Source organism: Podarcis erhardii, assembly GCF_964252035.2.
Source record: "Podarcis erhardii genome assembly, chromosome: 15".
Classification (NCBI taxonomy): Eukaryota; Metazoa; Chordata; class Lepidosauria; order Squamata; family Lacertidae; genus Podarcis; species Podarcis erhardii.
The window spans coordinates 43,684,184-43,704,288 of NC_138505.1; the positions used below are offsets into that span (position 1 = coordinate 43,684,184).

Below are 20,105 nucleotides of genomic sequence, written 5' to 3' on the forward strand. Positions count from 1 at the left end.
GAGAGATATTTCTAAATTTGTCTGGCAGGGCAAGAAGCCTCGAATAAAATTTAAGATATTAACTGATGCTAAAGAAAGAGGTGGATTTGCCTTGCCAGACCTTAAGCTTTATTATGAATCAGCTGCATTTTGCTGGCTGAAAGAATGGCTGCTTCTTGAAAACACTGATGTGCTGGATCTGGAAGGTTTTAACAATGTATTTGGTTGGCATGCATATTTGTGGTACGACAAGGTCAAAGCACACAAAGCGTTTAAATACCATATTGTTAGAAAAGCACTGTTTAATGTTTGGATGAGATACAAGGATCTGTTAGAACAGTGTTTCCCAACCGGCGAGGCATTGCCTGGTGTGCCGTGGGAGGGAGGCGGGCGAGTCGGGCGGCGAGAGGCGGGGCGGCGGTGGCGAGCACACGCGGGGCGGGGAGCGAGCTCCCTCCCACATCCCATCGCCCCGTGCTCCGCGCTGTTGTAGGCCAGCCCTGCGCACCCGGGGGACCTCCCCCCAAGAGCGCAAGGCTTGCGGGCGTCAGCTGGCAGCGCGGAGCATGGGGCGCCCTTCTGAGGACGCCCCGTGCTCCACGCAGGTGTCCGCAAGCCTTGCGCACCCGGGGGATCTCCCCCCGGGAGCGCAAGGCTTGCGGGCAGCAGCTGGCAGCGCGGAGCACGGGGCGCCCTTCGGAGGACGCCCCGTGCTCCGCGCTGGTGTCGGCCAGCCTTGCGCACCCGGGGGATCTCCCCCCGGGAGCGCAAGGCTTGCGGGCAGCAGCCTGCAGCGCGGAGCACGGGGCGCCCTCCAGAGGACGCCCCGTTCTCCGCGCTGGTGTTGGCCAGCCTTGCGCACCCGGGGGATCTCCCCCCGGGAGCGCAAGGCTTGCGGGCGGCAGCTGGCAGCGCGGAGCACGGGGCGCCCTTCGGAGGACGCCCCGTGCTCCGCGCTCGTGTTGGCAAGCCTTGCGCACCCGGGGGGCGCATGGGGCTCCCTGAAACAGAGGGTTCCCCATGCTGCGGACTGTAGCCTGCCGCCGGACGCGCGGGGCGCCCTGAAGCAGAGCGCCCCTCGCGCCAGGCAGACATGGGCCAGCCCCACAAGCTCGGGGGACAGCGGGGAGGCGCAGCACCGCCATCCCACTGTTCCCCAACCTGGTTTTTTGGGGGGGAAATAAAGGAAAAAAAATTTTCCTTTATTTCCCCCCTCAAAAAAGTAGGTGCGTCCTATGGGACGGAGCGTCCTATGGGACGAAAAATACGGCACTTACTATTTCATAATAAAGTAATTATAAAATACTTTCTTTGTGTTTATTTGATTCCTATTAAAGAGAGTTACTTTATATATAGTCAATATAGGCACAGAGTTAATTTTTTAAACATTTTCTAATGGTGGTGTGCCTCGAGATTTTTTTCATGAAACAAGTGTGCCTTTGCCCAAAAAAGGTTGGGAAACACTGTGTTAGAAAGTAAAACCCCAAGATGGTTGTCACCAATGGAAGCGAAGGCTCAGAAAAAACTCAATATGGAGGCCAAATGGCCGAAATATTGGGAAATTTTGGAACAAGATGGAGACAGAATAAAATTGCAGAGTTCCGAAAAATTAAAAAATAGAGTGAGAGATTGGCTCCATTACTACCAAATAATGGAGGTATATAACACAGATAAAAAACTGGGCTTCCAGGTGGAAAAATCAAAATTGGAAACAGAATTGTTAGATCCCAAAACTAAGAACTTGTCAAGAATGTATAACTTGCTGTTGAAATGGAACACTCAGCATGAAACAGTAAAGTCAGCTATGATTAAATGGGCACAAGATGTTGGACATAACATTATGATGGCTGACTGGGAACAGTTATGGACCACATTCAGGTACATTACAGGAATTCTATAACGCAAGTGCTGCCCAGTCAATAACACAAGATGCTCACTGGATCCCGTATTCCCTGAAATAAAATAGGAACAACCCAAAGCAGCTCACTCTACAGGATAATGTGTTCAGGAAGGCTCAGAAGGATTTAAATTCTGCTTAACTTTATGTATCCCACTCAACATACATTTCAAAATGGGTCTTAAACGCCCTCCCCAAGTTCCTTATGAGTGAGCAAAGCTCCACATGGATAGGAAAGTAATATTCCTGCCTCCGGACAGAAAGTTCGCGTTTCTTCTAGTTAAATACCATCTGACATTGTCTGGAATCGAAGCTGTTGCTTTTCTTAGGGGAACTGGCATCAAGCCGCCCCTGGGCTCGCCCGGGGTGGAGGCGCCTTGCCTTCCCAGCGATCTTCCCCTTCTGCTCGACCGAGGTTCTCTCTCACGGAGAAGCCCATACGAAACCCGCCCAGCCAGCAAAATACCAGCCGGCCCGGCCTGGACTTCAAGACTGGCGCTCCCCCCCCCCGCCCCACCCCGCGCAGAAGCCACCGAGAAGCGCAGGAGGCGCCCCAGGGCCGGCCGCCGCCGCCTCCCTCCGCCCCTCCGCCTGGCTCCCGGGGCGCCTCGGGGCTTCGGCGGGGGGAGTCGGGCGGGGGGGGCGAGGCCGGAGGAAGGACCCCTCCCCTCCCTCCCCCCCCCCCGCTCCGGCCACTCACAATTCCTTGATGAGCACCATCTTCCCCCGCAGACAGGAGGCCAACGCGCAGGCGCGACCGGCGCCTCCTGCCCATAGCGCACCGCGCACCTTCCGGGAGCTGCTCCCCGCCCCGAACGAAGAGAGCAGCCAATCGCCGTCGTGACCTTGCCGAGCTGACCCACCAATAGGAGCGGGACTTGGGAAGGCACGACGGCCGGGAGTGTCCGCCCGCCCCACAGCGTCCCGACGCATTCGCTCATTGGCGGAGCGCGCGAGCGGACGGGCCGTAGTCTCCAGCCAATGACAATGGCGCCCCGGGTCTAGCCAACCAGCGCCACCCGGCGCCCGGAGGCCGGGCGGGGAGCGGAGCGCGGCCGGAAGTGACTCGCAGCAAGCCGAGGCGGACATCCGGCCGCCCAACGCAGCGGCTTCCGGGCCCCGTCGGCGGAGGCCGCTTCTGGCTGAGAACACGCCGCTTGTCGGTCGCCTCCTGGGCCGGCTGCCTAGTCCTGCACTGCAGGAGGCTGGCCTAGAAGATCCTTGGGTCCCTTCCAGCTCCACCGTTCTTTGCTTCTATGCCGCGAGTCCCTTCAGAGACGCTTCCTAAAGACCTTTGCCAAGCCAAGGGGCGCTGAGCCTCGCCCCAGAAACCAGCGACACACACCGGGAATATATAGGCCACTCACGCCAAAGGTGAAAGAATGTGCCTTCGGTCAATTTACATTTCCAAAATTTATTATCGGGCAAATGGTAAATTTTTGCAAGCTTGACTGGTGTCATGTACCACCTGTAAATCATTTTCATTGTATTCTCTCTCAAGGCATTACATGCCGTAAATTTCATACCTGTGGTCCATAACTGTTCCCAGTCAGCGAGCATAATGTTGTGTCCAACATCTTGTGCCCATTTAATCATAGCTGACTTTACTGTTTCATCCTGAGTGTTCCATTTCAACAGCAAGTTATACATTCTTGACAAGTTCTTACTTTTGGGATCTAACAGCTCTATTTCCAATTTTGATTTTTCCACCTGGAAGCCATTTTTTTTTGTCCAAATTATATGCCTCCATTATTTGATATTAATGGAGCCAATCCTGCACTCTATTTTTTAGTTTTTCAAAACTCTGTAGTTTTAATCTGTCTCCCTCTTGTTCCAGAATTTCCCAATATTTCAACCATTTGGCTTCCATATTGAGCTTTTTCTGAGCCTTCGCTTCCATTGGTGACAACCACCTTGGGGTTTTATTTTTGAGCAAGTCCTTATATCTTATCCAGACATTAAACAGTGCTTTTCTGACAATATGATTTTTAAACGCTTTATGTGCTTTGACCTTATCATATCACAAATATGCATGCCAGCCAAATACGTTGTTAAAACCTTCTAGATCCAACACGTCAGTGTTTTCAAGAAGCAGCCATTCTCTCAGCCAGCAAAATGCAGCTGATTCATAATAAAGTTTAAGGTCTGGCAGGGCAAATCCACCTCTTTCTTTAGCATCAGTTAGTATCTTAAATTTTATTCGAGGTTTCTTGCCCTGCCAGACAAATTTAGAAATATCTCTCTGCCACCTCTTGAAACATTTTGTCTAGAATTTGCAATGTTTGCAAACAGCATCCTAGGCAATACATTCATTTTTATAGCAGCAATTCGACCTAGCAATGATAGCTTCAGATCGGGCCATATTTCTAAGTCCTTTTTCACTTCCATCCAACATTTTTTATAGTTATCCTTAAATAAGTTCACATTCTTGGCAGTCATATTAACCCCTAGGTATTTCATTTTCTTAACCAGTGTTAATCCTGTCTCCTTCTGAAACCTCTCTCTCTCAATCACAGTTAGGTTTTTCTCTAACACCTCAGTTTTCATTTTGTTCAGCTTAAAACCCGCTACCTGATCAAATACTTGAATTAGTTTCAGTACTTTTTTAGTACTAGACTCTGGCTCCTGTAATGTCAATACCAAATCATTAGCAAATGCTTTCAATTTGTTAACCAATTGGTCCCTTCTAATCATGTTTAAAAGAACCTCCAGGACTGATATAAAAAGTAATGGAGAGATTGGGGAACCTTGTCGTGTTCCTTTCTCTATCTTAAATTCTTCCGTCACTACATTATTCACAATTAATTTAGCCTTTTGTTCTGAATAAATTGCACCTATACCATTTCCAAACCCTTGACCAACCCCCATCCCTTGTAAGTTTTTCTTCATGAAACTCCAAGAAATATTGTTGAAGGCTTTCTCCGCGTCCACAAATATCAGAACTGCTTTAGTATTAATATTCACTTGTAATTTCTCTAAGATATTAATTATGCTCCTCGTATTGTCAGACAAATGTTTGCCCGGGAGAAAGCCCGCTTGATCTTTATGAATTTCTTCTACCAACACCTTTTTTAATCTTTTAGCCAAAATATCTGCAAAAATTTTATAATCCACATTAAGCAAAGATATGGGGCGGTAATTCTTAAGCTGCGTCTTCTCAGACTGTTTTCGGTATAAGTGTAATATAAGCTTCCTTCCACGACTCTGGTGCCTTTTTCCCTTCCAATATTTCATTACAGACTTCCTTCAATGGTTGTATTAACCATTCTTTCAAGGATCTGTAGTATCTTGAAGTCAAACCATCCGGTCCTGGAGATTTACCCAATTGCATGTTCTGTATGGCCCCTTCCACTTCCTGATCCGTTATTTTGTAATTCAACATTAACTTATTTTCCTGAGAGATTTTCTGTAGTCCATTTATTTTCAAAAATCAATCAATGTCCATTTCTTTCTGCTTCTCCTGTGTGTATAGTTGTTTAAAGTACCTCTGGAAGCACTTTCTGATCTCAACTGGGTTCTGTATATTCTTTCCTTCCACTTCCAAATTCGTAATAGTGTTAAGTTTTTGTCTTTTTTTTAATTGCCAAGCCAACAATTTTCCACACTTATTTGCCGATTCAAATGTCTTTTGTCTCATTTGTTTGATCTTCCATTCTATTTCCTGATTCATCATTTTCATATATTGTACTTGATGTAACTTTATCTCTTTCAGGATCTCCTGTGATTTTGGTTTTGCTCTCAGTTTCTTCTCTCCTTCCTTTATTTTCTCCAGGATTTTATCTTTTTTTTCATTCAGGGTTCTCTTCTTAATTGCATTCTGTTGTATCAGAAATTCTCTCATGACCGCTTTGCTTGCGTCCCAGATCACTCTTTTTTCAACAGTGGTGTTCATATTTATCTCGAAATAATCTCTCAAGGTTTTTTGGGCCTTCTTAGTCACTTCTTCATTCCTAAACAAGGTGTCGTTCATTCTCCATTTAAAGGAACCAATTGGTGTTAGTTTCATTTCCATCTTCACAGCATTATGGTCGGAGCAAGTTTTAGAATAAATTTCCACTTTTCTGATCTTCGGAGCCAGCCCTCTAGTTGCCCAAATTTGGTCAATTCTTGTCCATGTCATTTTGGCTTCAGAGAAGAACGTTCCCTCTCTTCCCAGAGGGTTCTTCATTCTCCAAGTGTCAACTAAATCCATATTGTCAGTCATATCAAAGAAAGTTTTTGGTAGTCTACCATCTTTGGTAACTACCTGTCTCTGTGCCTTATCCATATTTGTAGATACCACTCCATTCATGTCCCCCATCAGAATCATATTGTAGTCCATGTAATCCAACAGAGTCTCGTGTAACTTCTTAAAAAATTCCGATTTTCCCTCATTTGGTGCATAGATGCCTACTATCAAAAATTTCTCTCCTTGTGATTGGATTTCAATTGCAACAAATCTTACTTGATCATCTTTAAATATAAATTTCGGTGATAGGCTCTCCTTTGCATAAAGTACTAATCCTCTTTTTTTAACTATGTCTGATGAAATAAATTCATGGCCCAATCTTTTATTACTCAGTATTTTCCTATGTAGCCTTGTCACATGTGTTTCTTGTAGACAAATCAAGTCCAATTGTTCTTTTTTCAATAAATGATAGACTCTGCGCCTTTTTGGGGGGAATTCAGTCCATTAATATTCCAACTTAATACTTGCAATGCCATGATGTGATTACTCTGATTTTCCTCCAACTGCACTGTAATGGTTGTGTGGGGTTACTTGTGCGTAAATTGCCTTCGGTTTAGTTAGATTGCTTGCCCAACCATGCTTAGGGTCAGAGCTCGCCCTCCATGACCTGTTAGTCACTTGCAGAATCCGTCAGTGGGCGTTTCTTGAACCTCTTCCAGCATAAAAGCTGTTTGACGCCAAGTCTCCTCCTATGTTCCCTGCGCGGAACGCGTCTGCGCAAGTAAGGGGAAGGCAGGGGCGTGCCAGCGCGCTCTCCACTAGATTCGGGTGAAGGGTCTTGGAGCCCTGTCACCAATTCCTCCATCTCCCTCTCTTCTCTATTGTTGTTACACTGAATTCCTTCCCCCCTGCTGGTCCCCTCTCCTGCATCGCTCTGGAGCCCTGCCTCCGCCTCTCGCTCTGATGTCAGTTCCCTGACATCCACCTCCCTCCCAGGACCCCCTCCACCCCCGGCCTGATCCTGTGATGTGACCTTGTCCCCTTCTTCAGCCGACGATGCAGGGAACCCCCGAAAGGAGCTGCCGTCGTCGTCCGAGGACTCAAACCCCGCTTCCCACCCGCTCCGATTTCTCACGGGGGGGCTTCCCAATCTGATTCCTCCTCTCCTGACGATTCTCCTCCTTCCTCTTGGGAAGCGGGAAAACCCACGAAATCCTCCTCCTCCTCATCGGTGGTGGCAAATTGCTCCTCCCAGAATCTCTCCAGGGGTTTGGGCTTCCTCGGATACCTGTTGTGGAACTCTTCCACCAGATATCCATCCTCTATTTTCCCCGCGGGAACCCACGTGTTTTCTGACTCGGGTTCCCCCTCCCAAGCTACTAGGTACTCCACCTGCCGCCCCCGCCAGCGCGAATCCAGGATCTCCATTACCTGGTGGTGGTGTTCCCTCTCTTCCAGTTGTGGGTGTGTGAGCCCTTCCCCTCCTACCCCCCGGACCCTCCTCTCCCCTCTGTACGGTGAGAGCAGTGACCTATGAAATACCAGGTGGATTTTCATGCTGTCTGGCAACTTGAGCCGGAATGCCACCGGGTTCACTTGGTGTGTCACCTCAAATGGTCCCAGCCGTTTTGGCCTCAGTTTCTTACACCCGCCCTTGAAGGGTAAGCCTTGTGTGGATAACCATACCCGGTCCCCCACCCTAATGGTCTCCCCTTCACGGTGGCGTTTGTCTGCTTGCCTCTTGTACGACTCCTCGGCCCTTTCCAGATTCATCTTAAGCTGCTGGTGCAGGGCTTCCATTTCTTCCACGAACTGCTCTGCGGCGGGCACGCTCCACCCTTCCTCCCCCCTCCCGGGAAAGGCCCTGGGGTGACACCCATAATTAGCCAAGAACGGGCTCGTCCCCGTGGACACATGCTCTGCATTGTTGTATGGAAACTCTGCCAGTGCTAGCTTTTCTACCCAATCGTTCTGTCTCTCGGTGACGTAACAGCGTAGATATTGCTGTAAAATGCTGTTCACCCTCTCTGCTTGTCCGTTGGTTTCCGGGTGCCTCGCCGTCGAGAATCCCACCTCCACCTGCAATAAGTTCATAAGCCTCCTCCAAAACCTCGAGGTAAATTGTTTCCCTCGGTCAGAGATAACCCTCGAAGGAGCCCCATGCAACCTGAAGATGTGATTCACGAACAACTGGGCGGTTTCCTCTGCTGTCACTGCATGAGAGCACGCTATAAAATGGCACATTTTGGTTAGCAGATCTACTAATACCATGACTGCTGTCTTCCCTCTGGATTTGGGTAAATCTGTCATGAAATCGATAGACACCACCTCCCAGGGTCTTCCCGGTGTGGGTAAGGGTTCCAGTAGCCCTGCCGGGGCTGCCCTCTCTCCCTTGGCCCTTTGGCAGCGGTCACACCCCCGTACGTACTCTCGTACATCTTCCCTCACCCTTGGCCACCAAAACTCCCTGGTGACCAGTAACATAGTCTTGTGTTGCCCAAAGTGCCCTGCCGTTGGGTTTTCGTGAAGCTGTTTGAGCACCCTTTCCCGCAAGGCCTCCCCGGGCACATACATTGCTCCCTTGTAAAACAGCAGTCCTTCCCTTTCCTCAAAGCCTCCCCGGTCTCCCCCAGTTCCCCTGAGTTCCCTGATTCTGGTTTGGGCGAATTCGTCCTGGCGAATCAGCTCGGTTAGTTCTCGTTTCCCAACCAACGTTCCCCCACACACCCATCGTTCCTCAGGGAACACATGTTGAGCCTCCGGCGGTCCTTCTCCTTCCGTGTACTCCGGCTTCCGGGAAAGCGCGTCTGCCCTCACGTTCTCTTCTCCCGGCACGTACTTGATCTCAAAGAAGAACTTGGAGAACTCCTGTGCCCATCGAATCTGTCTCTGGTTGAGGACTCGAGCCGTTCTCCAATATTCCAAGTTCTTGTGATCCGTGCAAACTTGAATCTTGTGCTGAGCCCCTATGAGGTGATGTCGCCACTGCCGAAATGCTGCATAAATAGCTAACAGTTCGCGATCATACACTGTGTAGTTCTGTTCCGATTTGTTCAGTTTCCGTGAGAAGGCGGCGCACGGCCTCCAGGAGTGTTGGCTCCGTTCCGGCTGCAGCAACACCGCTCCTATCGCTCTGTCTGATGCGTCAGTTTCCAGCCTCATCGGCTTCTGCAGATCCACGTGCAGGAGCTGTTCCTCCGAGGCGAACGCCTTCTTTAGCCTTTCGAAGGACCGTTGGGCACTTTCCGTCCAGACGAACTTCTTTTTGCTGCTGAGACAATCCGTGATGGGTGCGGTCAAGTGGGCGAAGTTCTTGATGAACTTCCGGTAGAAGTTGCTGAACCTGAGGAACCTCTGCACATCCTTCTGGGTTTTGGGGGCCTTCCATTCCAGCACCGCCAGGCCTATGTCCGACAACCTGTATCCCAGAAATTCCACTTCTCTGGCGTGAAATTGGCACTTTTCCAGCTTGACCCACAACTGATGCTCTTGTAGCCTCTTCAGCACTTCCCTGACGTCCCGGACATGCTGTTTTTCATTGTCCGAATAGATCAGGACATCGTCCAGAAATGCTACGCAGTTTTTGTACAGCAGGGGGCCCAGCGCATGGTGCATGAAGCTTTAGAAACAGGCTGAGCCCGATTGTAATCCAAATGGCATGACTAGGTACTCAAAGGCCCCTAGGGGGGCGAACATGGTGGTTTTCCATTCGTCCCCCTTCCTCATTCTAATCAGATTGTATGCTCCCCGGAGGTCCAGCTTGGTAAAGATCTTGCCCTTCCTTACCCTAGTTAGAATATCATCAATTCTGGGCATTGGGAAGGTTACGGGTTCCGATACAAGGTTCAATTTTCTATAGTCTACGACCAAACTAAGCTGATCCGTGTTTTTCTTCTCCACAAAAAACACAGGACTGCCCCCCACTGCCTTAGATTCCCTTATGAACCCCCTCTTTAGGTTCTTGTCAATAAAGTCTCGCAACTCCTGCATCTCCCGGTCCGACATGGCATACAGCTTACCCACTGGCAGCTGCGCCCCAGGGAGTAGGTTGATTTGGCAGTCAAAAGGCCTATGTGGCGGCAGCCTGTCCGCTTCCCTCTCACTGAAGACCTCCTGTAAGTCCGCATACTGTGGCGGCACCTCTGCCCTCTGCTTCAGTGCAGTTGCTGCCACTCTGGCCAACCTCACCTTGGGCTTCTCCCCCCCTAGACAGTGTTCCAAACAGTGCGCTGACCCGAAGGTAATTGTCCGTTGATGCCAAGCCACCACTGAATCATGTTGCACCAGCCAGCTCATGCCCAGTATTATCGGGGGTCCTGCCAGAGTGGCCACATGAAAGGCAATGGTTTCCGTGTGCCTGGACACCCTCATTCTCATTGGTGGGGTTTGATGTGTCACCTCCCCTCCCAGCAGCTCCCTGCCATCTATCATCATAACTTGGAGAGGAAAATCCAGTGGTATCACGTGGAGTTGGTACTCTAGTGCAAACTCCTTACTAAAAAAATTACAGGAGCTGCCTGAGTCCAGCATTGCCTTCACCTTGACTGGGTGTCCATTTGGGAGTTCTAGCACCACCTCTATCGCGATAGAAGCCTTGGGTGGATCTGGTTGGGGCACTTCTGTTAGTTGTTCGCTTGGCTGCTGCGCCCCCCTGTGGGCAGTCAAGCGCTGGCGTTTCCCTGCACCTTTTCCTCCGCCCCCTCCTCCTCGCTTCCAGCGGCTCCCACCATCCCTTGCCAAGCCTTTCTTTGTGGACAGACCCTGGCAAAGTGTCCTGGCCGTTGGCAGAGGAAACACTTCTTGGTGCTTTTCCCAGCCTTCCCCTCCCTTTTGACTCCTTGGTTGGCGCTCGAAACCTCGCGCGCATGCGCTCCATCAATTTCCATTGGCACCACGTCATCGGAAGGCTGCTTTGGCATCTCAGGAATGCGGTAGTCAGGACAACGCTCTCCTCTCCCTTCCCGCCTTTCCAAAGTGCGCGCTTCCTGGCGAGCGCCTATAGCAAGTGCAGCTTTGGTCAGTTCATCCATAGACTGTGGGCGGGGAGCGCGGGAGAGCTCGTCTTTAATGGTTGGGGACAACCCCTCCTCAAACAGCATCCGTATGGGCGGGCTATCTTGATCCCATTCGAGCCTGTGTATTAGCATCGCAAAGCGGGACCAGTAGTCTCTAACGGAAAGATCCCCCTGCTTGCATCTCATCAGCTCCCTCTGGGTTACACTCTCCCCCAATTGGCTTGAATACATTGCGTCCATCGCCTGAAAAAACTTCCGGACGTCCCTCATGGCGGGGTTCTGCGCAGCCATTAGGGGTCTAACCCATTCCCTCGCGCCGCCCTCAAGGTGCCCCACGATATACGCCACCCTCGCTGCCTCGTCAGCAAAGTCATCATGCTGCAGCTCCAAAATGTACTCTATTTCTGTTCGGAATCCATTATATTCCTGGGGCTTCCCCCCAAATTTGTGTACAGGTCCGGGCACCTTCTTTCCCACTGGGGTGGGTCTAACCTGCGCGTCCTGGGTGCGCCTCTCATCCAGCCGCGCCGTCAGCAGGGCTATGTGCCGTTCCAGCTCCTGGTTCCTCTTCACCAGGTGCTGCACCCCCGCAGCTTGCTCCGCTGCCCCGGCGCCTCCAGTCTGGCTCATGTTTCCCCTTCTTGCGCACAAGTAACAGCAGGGACTGACGGATTGCTGTAATGGTTGTGTGGGGTTACTTGTGCGTAAATTGCCTTCGGTTTAGTTAGATTGCTTGCCCAACCATGCTTAGGGTCAGAGCTCGCCCTCCGTGACCTGTTAGTCACTTGCAGAATCCGTCAGTGGGCGTTTCTTGAACCTCTTCCAGCATAAAAGCTGTTTGATGCCAAGTCTCCTCCTATGTTCCCTGCGCGGAACGCGTCTGCACAAGTAAGGGGAAGGCAGGGGCGTGCCAGCGCTCTCTCCACTAGATTCAGGTGAAGGGTCTTGGAGCCCTGTCACCAATTCCTCCATCTCCCTCTCTTCTCTACTGGTGTTACGCTGAATTCCTTCCCCCCTGCTGGTCCCCTCTCCGGCATCGCTCTGGAGCCCTGCCTCCGCCTCTCGCTCTGATGTCAGTTCCCTGACATGTACCCAATGCTTGCTCTTCTTATGTTGGTATCTCTGAATTGTCCAATCCGAAGTGTAGTTTTGCTATGTCCAGTATTCCTTTTTTTGGTGATCTTCTGTTCAATGCTTTTTGTTCTGGTCCTCTATCAGGTGATCTTCTGTCCGATGGTCTTGACTCTTTTCCAAGCTCCTTCTGCAGATCTTCTTCGTAGTTATTCAAAAATTTAACTTTATCTTCTACTGATTTTATTTTTATTTTCCTTCCTTTGAAACTCAAGGATAGGCCTTGGGGAAATTCCCACCTAAAGTTGATTTTGTTCTTTCTCAGCAGGGCAACCAAATCACTGTAATTGGACCTAAGATCCAAAAGGTATTTCGGGATATCTTTAAAAATCTCCATTCTTGACTGTATTACTTCCAAAGGATTCTTGTAGTGCCAACCCAAAATTTTATCTCTCTCTTCTTTAGTTCGGAGGGTAATCAAACAGTCTCTTTTTCTATTCTTCTCTTTCCCTCCTCTTCCAAGTCTAAAGGCAGTCACGATTTTAAATTCGTCCTGTTCCAAATCCAAATCCCAAAAGTCTACGAATTCCTGCGTGAGAAAATCTATCAGACTGTCCTTCTCCACTTCAGGTACAGCTCTGATCCTCAAATTCGTCTGTTTTCCCTTAAGCTCATTCATAGAAAATTTCAACTTGTGGTCTTCAAGTTGTCTCTGCACGTCTGGGACTCTCTCTGTTTCAAGTTGTGTTACCTTAACTTCCACAGCAGCAACTTTTTCCCTAGCTTCCTCTGCGGTCTGTCATATCGTGGTAGATTCCTGTATCAATTTCTCGATGGTTTCTGTATTCGTATTCACCTTTTGTCCCAAGTTATTTAAGCTTTCTGTGTTTAGCTTAATTGTAGTAGTTGCGTCCTTGACTTTCTTATTAAGTTGTTCCAGTGAGGCATTTATCTTAATGCAAGCGCCAAAGCTTCCTCCGATGACATTCCTCTTGGTTTAGATTTAGATTTAGACCGCCGCCGATGAAGCAGAAGGGCCAGATGCTGACGCTCTTCGCTGCCAGGACTTCCCAGACCTTGTTGTTCTGTCTTGGAGTGGCAAATCTACTTTTTCTTTCCCATCTGCCATAACAAGATTTCCAAGGTCAGTCACACAGTGGAAAATTCCCCAGATCCAACTCTTATAACAGTTTCAGAAACTTCCTCTAGGGGGAAATAGTTGCTATCTGTACAAATAATTGCTATCTGTACTCGTGTTACTCCAAAATAACATCTTTTAAAACACAGCTCAAGGAAGAAAGTTAGTTTCAATTTTCAGTTACTTTTCCTCCTTTTTAAGATCAGAAGAAGACAGCCAAAAACAATGCGTCTCTCTATTCACAGTCAGAGCACGTTCCAAGGCGCAACAGTCTTACTCTGCTATTTATAGCCCGTTCCCAGGTTCTGAGCAGTGGAAATTTAACTGCCTCCCATGTCTCTTGCAGGTATATATAGTCCAAGCTTCCCCCCCTCTTCTCCTGCTTCCAAGGGGGGGGGAATTCACTGTTATTAAAGAGCTGGAAAAATTAGTCCTTTCCGATCGGCTTTCCGAGACTTTAGCTTGCAGCCTCTTTGCTTTGATCTATTTACAAAAACGGAAGGCGGACTTCCTGTTTGAGCCTCCCCACTTCGATGCCAAATTAAATCTTTTTTCTTTAAAAGCTTCCAATTTATTCTACTCATGGGTAGTTGCGTTTAAGATCAAATTGTCCAAAGGAAAAAGTTAGCGCTCTCCGGCAACAACTGTGCGGCTTCACTCCGTGGAAAAAGCAGTCGATTCACAGCACCGCGCCGCTCACCCCACTTCGCTCCGGAGCCCCGAAATCGGGTTTCCCCGCGAGTAGGGGAGGCGCGAAAGGTGCCCGCCGAATCCCACATTCACAGGCTTCAGCCACCTGTAATTTTTGAGAGGTCTCCGCCTTCGCCGTGGCGGCCAGACCCGGTTCCCACAGAGCAAATTCCTCCTAAGGATTAAGTATAATAGATTGTAATTGGATTAAAGGAAAAAATAATGTTAGAATTCGTTAAGTTAAATGATAGGACAGAAGTTTGAGGAAGATGGAAAGGATTTGCTGAAACATAGAATCATAGAATCATAGAGTTGGAAGAGACCACAAGGGTCATCGAGTCCAACCCCCTGCCAAGCAGGAAACACCATCAGAGCACTCCTGACATATGGTTGTCAAGCCTCTGCTTAAAGACCTCCAAAGAAGGAGACTCCACCACACTCCTTGGCAGCAAATTCCACTGTCGAACAGCTCTTACTGTCAGGAAGTTCTTCCTAATGTTTAGGTGGAATCTTCTTTCTTGTAGTTTGGAACCATTGCTCCGTGTCCGCTTCTCTGGAGCAGCAGAAAACAACCTTTCTCCCTCCTCTATGTGACATCCTTTTATATATTTGAACATGGCTATCATATCACCCCTTAACCTCCTCTTCTCCAGACTAAACATGCCCAGCTCCCTTAGCTGTTCTTCAGAAGGCATCGTTTCCAGGCCTTTGACCATTTTGGTTGCCCTCCTCTGGACACGTTCCAGTTTGTCCGTGTCCTTCTTGAACTGTGGTGCCCAGAACTGGACACAGTACTCCAGGTGAGGTCTGACCAGAGCAGAATACAGCGGCACTATTACTTCCCTTGATCTAGATGCAATACTCCTATTGATGCAGCCCAGAATTGCATTGGCTTTTTTAGCTGCCGCGCCACACTGTTGGCTCATGTCAAGTTTGTGGTCAACCAAGACTCCTAGATCCTTTTCACATGTACTGCTCTCAAGCCAGGTGTCACCCATCTTGTATTTGTGCCTCTCATTTTTTTGGCCCAAGTGCAATACTTTACATTTCTCCCTGTTAAAATTCATCTTGTTTGTTTTGGCCCAGTTCTCTAATCTGTCCAGGTCGTTTTGAAGTGTGATCCTGTCCTCTGGGGTGTTAGCCACCCCTCCCAGTTTGGTGTCATCTGCAAATTTGATCAGGATGCCCTTGAGTCCATCATCCAAGTCGTTGATAAAGATGTTGAATAAGACCGGGCCCAAGACAGAACCCTGTGGCACCCCACTAGTCACTCTTCTCCAGGACGAAGAGGAACCATTGATGAGCACCCTTTGAGACTAGCTCCCCTAAATCTAAAAGATGGATCAAACTACCCTGCAAGGGACCTTTGCACAGGGAGAGCAGCTAATCAGCCACAAGAAACACACACACAAGAGAACCCTTTTTCCTCCTTCTTCAGCTGCTGCCCTGCAAGCTCTGATAAGCTCCTCCCACAGCTGATCACCTGCCTCAACAGAAACCCTGCCCCCTCTGACCTTTGCACAGGGAGAGCAGCTAATCAGCCACAAGAAACACACACCATGTTGGGAAAGATTGAGGGCACAAGGAGAAGGGGAGCAAGGAAGAAAGGGGAAACCCCACCCACAGGCAGCTTTGTGGGGTGTGGGTCTGTAGGCAGGTGGGCAGAATGGGGACACTATCCCCTTTGTGGCGTGACAGGCAGGAACGTGAGTCAATCGGCTGCCCTTTGTTTCTGCTCCCTAGAAAGGGGAGTGGGCTTGACTTGCTGCAGTTTTACAGATCCTTTGGAAGGCTGTCACAGTTGGATTCACCTTTTCTCTAGGATGGTGATTCCCAACTGCTGGCAAAACATTTTTACAACCAAAAGCATACTGAGCAACTCTGGTGAGCCCCAGTGATATTTCAAGGTTATGGGAATGGCTTGTTCTCTCCAATATGTTTTCATTTAATGTGAAAAATCCTGCTCTCCATATTGTTAGAGAGACTGTCAATTCACTCAGAAGCACTTTCCACAACAACTGCTGCATTATGTGTATATATATATATATATATATATATATATATATGCTAATGAGCCCTTTCAAGAACAGCATTAAAAAGTGCTGGAACCAGAGTCAGCCGTGGCTTCATGTCAAACCACAATAGGCGCCTCCAGCAAGATTGCAGCTCCTCACTTCTCTTAACCTAATTTCATGTATTAAAACTAAATTAGCAGGAATGTTAAAACAAGAGGAAGCACATTCAAAAGATTCACTCAATATGCAAGTCAGCGTGGAGGGAGGCAGATGGAGGATCCTGTCACAGTGTGTGTCTGCGTGGGGAAAACAGCAGGGGTAGCATGTGGAGGTGGAACAACAGCCAGGGCTCTTGTCCGTCCTGCCAAGGGGGTTCCAAGGAGCTGTAGAGACCACCAAGGAAGGAGCCCTGCAGGGATCAAGGTGATCCTTGCTAGCCCTTTAGCTAACTACCCAGGAAGGAGTTCAGGAAAGGCAGGCAGTGGTTCGTGCTCTGGTGTCTGGGGGTGCTGCTGCTGCTGCTCCTTCTTCCTCTCCACAGGCCTGTTGCCAAGGGAAGGAAACTGTTGGAAGACGCTCCCCACTTTGCTCCCCACTTTGCTCCCCACTTTGTGCATCATCCCCCCGTGTCTCTTATTTAAGGATTTTTTCCTCCCACCACTAGGTCTGCGTGCTGTTTGCTCCATTTGGTCTATGACATTTGGATGATCATCTTCATCAATTGATAGACTCCTACCTTCAGGAGCACGGTCTCCCTCCTCCACATTAGTCAGTTTAAAGCCCTCCTGATGAGGTTTCTGAGATTTTTGGCAAAAACATTCCTCCCAACCGTTGTGAGGTGCAGCCCATCGCATGCCAGAAGTCAATCTTCAAGAAACTGCAGTCCGTGATCTAAGAATCCAAACCGTTCCTGTTTACACCATTTGCAAAGCCAGCAGTTCACTTCCACTATTTTTCCCTCTCTCCCTGGGCCACGTCGTTCAACTGGGAGGACAGATGAGATGACAATTTGTGCATTTAATTGCTTCAATTTCCTGCCCAGAGCCTCGTAGTCTCTTTTGATCTTCTGGAGGCTATTGCTTGCAGTGTCATTGGTTCCCACATGAACCAAGAGGAAGGGGTATTTGTCAGTGGGTTTTATGATTCCTTGCAGTCGTTCAGTTACATCTTGGATCTTAGCCCCGGGGGAGACAGCACACTTCCCGAGACATCTTGTCAGGCCCACAGATCACTGCTTCTATTCCCCTCAGTAGGGAATCCCCTATCACCACTACACGCCTCCTCTTAGGTCTGGTCGGGGTTCTTCCGTGATCTGTCCGTTCCAAGGTCGCCTGCACATTCCCAGTCGATTCGAAGCACCTCACGTCGCTCTGCTACCCCAAAGCAGTTTCCCCCTGAAGGGCTTGTTATTCCCTGATGCTGCCTGAATTTTTTTTAGTTACGGGAAAAACACAAAGTGGTTTTGTTTGCATGTTCAAGTGGGGAAACGGTTCCTCCATTAGTGCAAAAGGGGACCCCTCCCTCCTTCCCTCTCTCTAGCACCCTTTCCGCCGCTCCAATAATTCTCTTTAAAGTTATTGGGAAGTGTATGCTTAATTATATTTGCATATGAAAAGTAGGGTCTAATTAGTGTGATTGATTATTATTTTAACCTTAAAACATTTTGAGTATCTGTCCCTCCCTAATAGCAAAAGTATCACTAATAAATCATGGTCTTTGTATGGCGATGGTCTATTGAGCTTCCTTATGAAATATATTTTATTAATATTCCAGAATGTATTGAATCTGAAACAAGTCAAACAACTGCTCATTTATTAAACCGTTTAAATGTCAGCTTTATACAGGCATAATATTACAGGAAATATGTTCCTGTGAAAGACATCTGCAGGCCAAGCCGACTCAAAATATTAGTTATTTCACTCAAATATATGAAGGAAATAAAAATTCAATTATGTAATTTATGGCACTAAATAAATTTATATCGGCTAACATAAATGTTTTGAATTAGCAGGCATACTTTTCTCGCAAAGTTTCCTGCCTTCCCTGAGAAGCTCAGCAGCTGAGACCCATTTGCACATTCCCCGCCCCCTCCCAAGACAAGCGGCAAGCAAGGAGCGAAAGGAAGGAAGCGGCCAGAGGGGGCTGCTTGCACCATCAGCACGCAAATACACCTTGCCAGAGAGGAACGTGGCCGGCAAAAGAGGATCCTCGGCCGTTGCCTTAAGACGGTTGCCTGCAGTTCATATGCAGCATTGGCATTTCAGCCCTAATTAGAAATTAGCATAGTCACATTGAGATGAATTGAATCAGACTAAAGATGATTAGCAAAGTAATGCAAGAAATCATTAAATTAAGCCAGTGTGCCAAGTCCACTGCTGATCTATCACAAATTTGGGCTCCTAATGAGCTATTAATTAATGGGTTGGGTCAAAATCATGTCATTCAGCCCAGGGAAGATACACACCCCCTCACTCCCCCCCCCCATGAGTGCTGAAGACAAATTTATCAGGGGTGAGTAAACAGACTGCGAAACTAACAGAATGCCAAGGTGGCAGGTTGCATTGCAGCAGTGATGAAGAGGAGGATTTGTCCTGAAATGTTTGTGGGATTGTTGGGGAAACAGCATAGAATCACAGAATTGTAGAGCTGGAAGGGACCACAAGAGTCATCTAGTCCACCTCCTGCAATGCAGGAATCTCGGCTAAAGCATCCGTGACAGATGGCTGTCCAACCTCTGCTTAAAAACCTCCAAGGAAGGAGGACCATTGCAAGATTGGAACTGGGAGCTTCCTGGCTCACAGCTTGGCTTTTTAACCTCAACTGGTCCTTCCCCTACATGACTGGCCTTTTGCATCTGTAGAGATTCTTCCACCATTCTCTCCCCACCCTGCAACTCTTTTGCCTCCCACAACTTTTGTCCCCAAAATCACTTGTGGAAGGCTAGAAGTAAGGCAATTGCATGGTGAAAGAATCCTTAGCTGATTAATCCCATGAGCTGGACTAATCAAGCAAATATATTTTATTACTATATTTAATAAAATCAAATTTGTACGTATCAAATTTGTACGTATGGGCAGAAACCATAGTTCTGAAGTCGCCATCATAGTTTCTGTGCTTGTAGCTGCTGCTGATAATAATAATAATAATAATAATAATAATAATAATAATAATAATAATAATTTATTATTTATACCCCGCCCATCTGGCTGGGCCTCCACAGCCACTCTGGGCGGCTTCCATGGAAACCAAAAATACAGTAAAATATCACACATTAAAAACTTCCCTGAACAGGACTGCCTTAAGATATCTTGTGAATGTCAGGTAGTTGTTTATCGCTTTGACATCTGCTGGAAGGGCGTTCCACAGGGCGGGCGCCACTACCGAGAAGGCCCTCTGCCTGGTTCCCTGTAGCTTTGCTTCTCGCAATGAGGGAACCGCCAGAAGGCCCTCAGCACTGGACCTCAGCGTCCGGGCAGAACGATGGGGGTGGAGACGCTCCTTCAGGTATACTGGACCGAGGCCGTTTAGGGCTTTAAAGGTCAGCACCAACACTTTGAATTGTGCTCGGAAACGTACTGGGAGCCAATGTAGGTCTTTCAAGACCGGTGTTATGTCTGCATCACAAGCGTTGAGCCAAGCTAGAAGTGAGCAGCACACTGTTGGTAAGAGCTCTACATCCACCCCCCTTTAAACCTTACCCAACACCCCCAAAGAGAAAAGGATGACAGAGAACCTTGGAACATCAAAGCCCTCCAGCACTGGACCACACATGTGCACTTGAGGGCATAAAGCTTGATGATTTAAAAAGAAACCAAATGTCAGGCTTACTGGAGGGACAGTGCTTTAAAATGTATAATAGCACATGGGGAGGACTTCCGGGTTAGCGCCATCGGCTCCGCAGGATCGGGTCTTGTCCGCGGCGGCAACGCAGGGACCCTTAAAAATCACAGGCGCGGATGCCTGTGAGCATGGTGACTCGGCGGGCACCATTTGCGCCCTCCCAATCTGCGAAGAAGCCTTTTTAAAGGCTCCGGAATGGGGACGGGGTGCGGCGTGGTGCTGTGAGTAGACTGCTCCTTCTGCGGAGTGAAGCCGCAAGCCATTGTCGGAGAGCGCTGACTTTTTCCTTGGA

General features: G+C 48.6%; 1 protein-coding gene across 1 annotated transcript in view; it reads right to left on the minus strand.

The window, feature by feature from the left end:
- The window catches only part of PITPNB (phosphatidylinositol transfer protein beta), a 41,526-nt gene extending 38,860 nt beyond the window's left edge, over nucleotides 1-2,666 (minus strand). Inside the window, 2 exon segments of the mRNA XM_081842628.1 lie at nucleotides 2,577-2,602; nucleotides 2,604-2,666. Coding sequence (XP_081698754.1) covers nucleotides 2,577-2,602; nucleotides 2,604-2,651 — 74 coding nt within the window. The 5' untranslated portion in view covers nucleotides 2,652-2,666.
- Nucleotides 2,667-20,105: the final 17,439 nt, after the last annotated feature.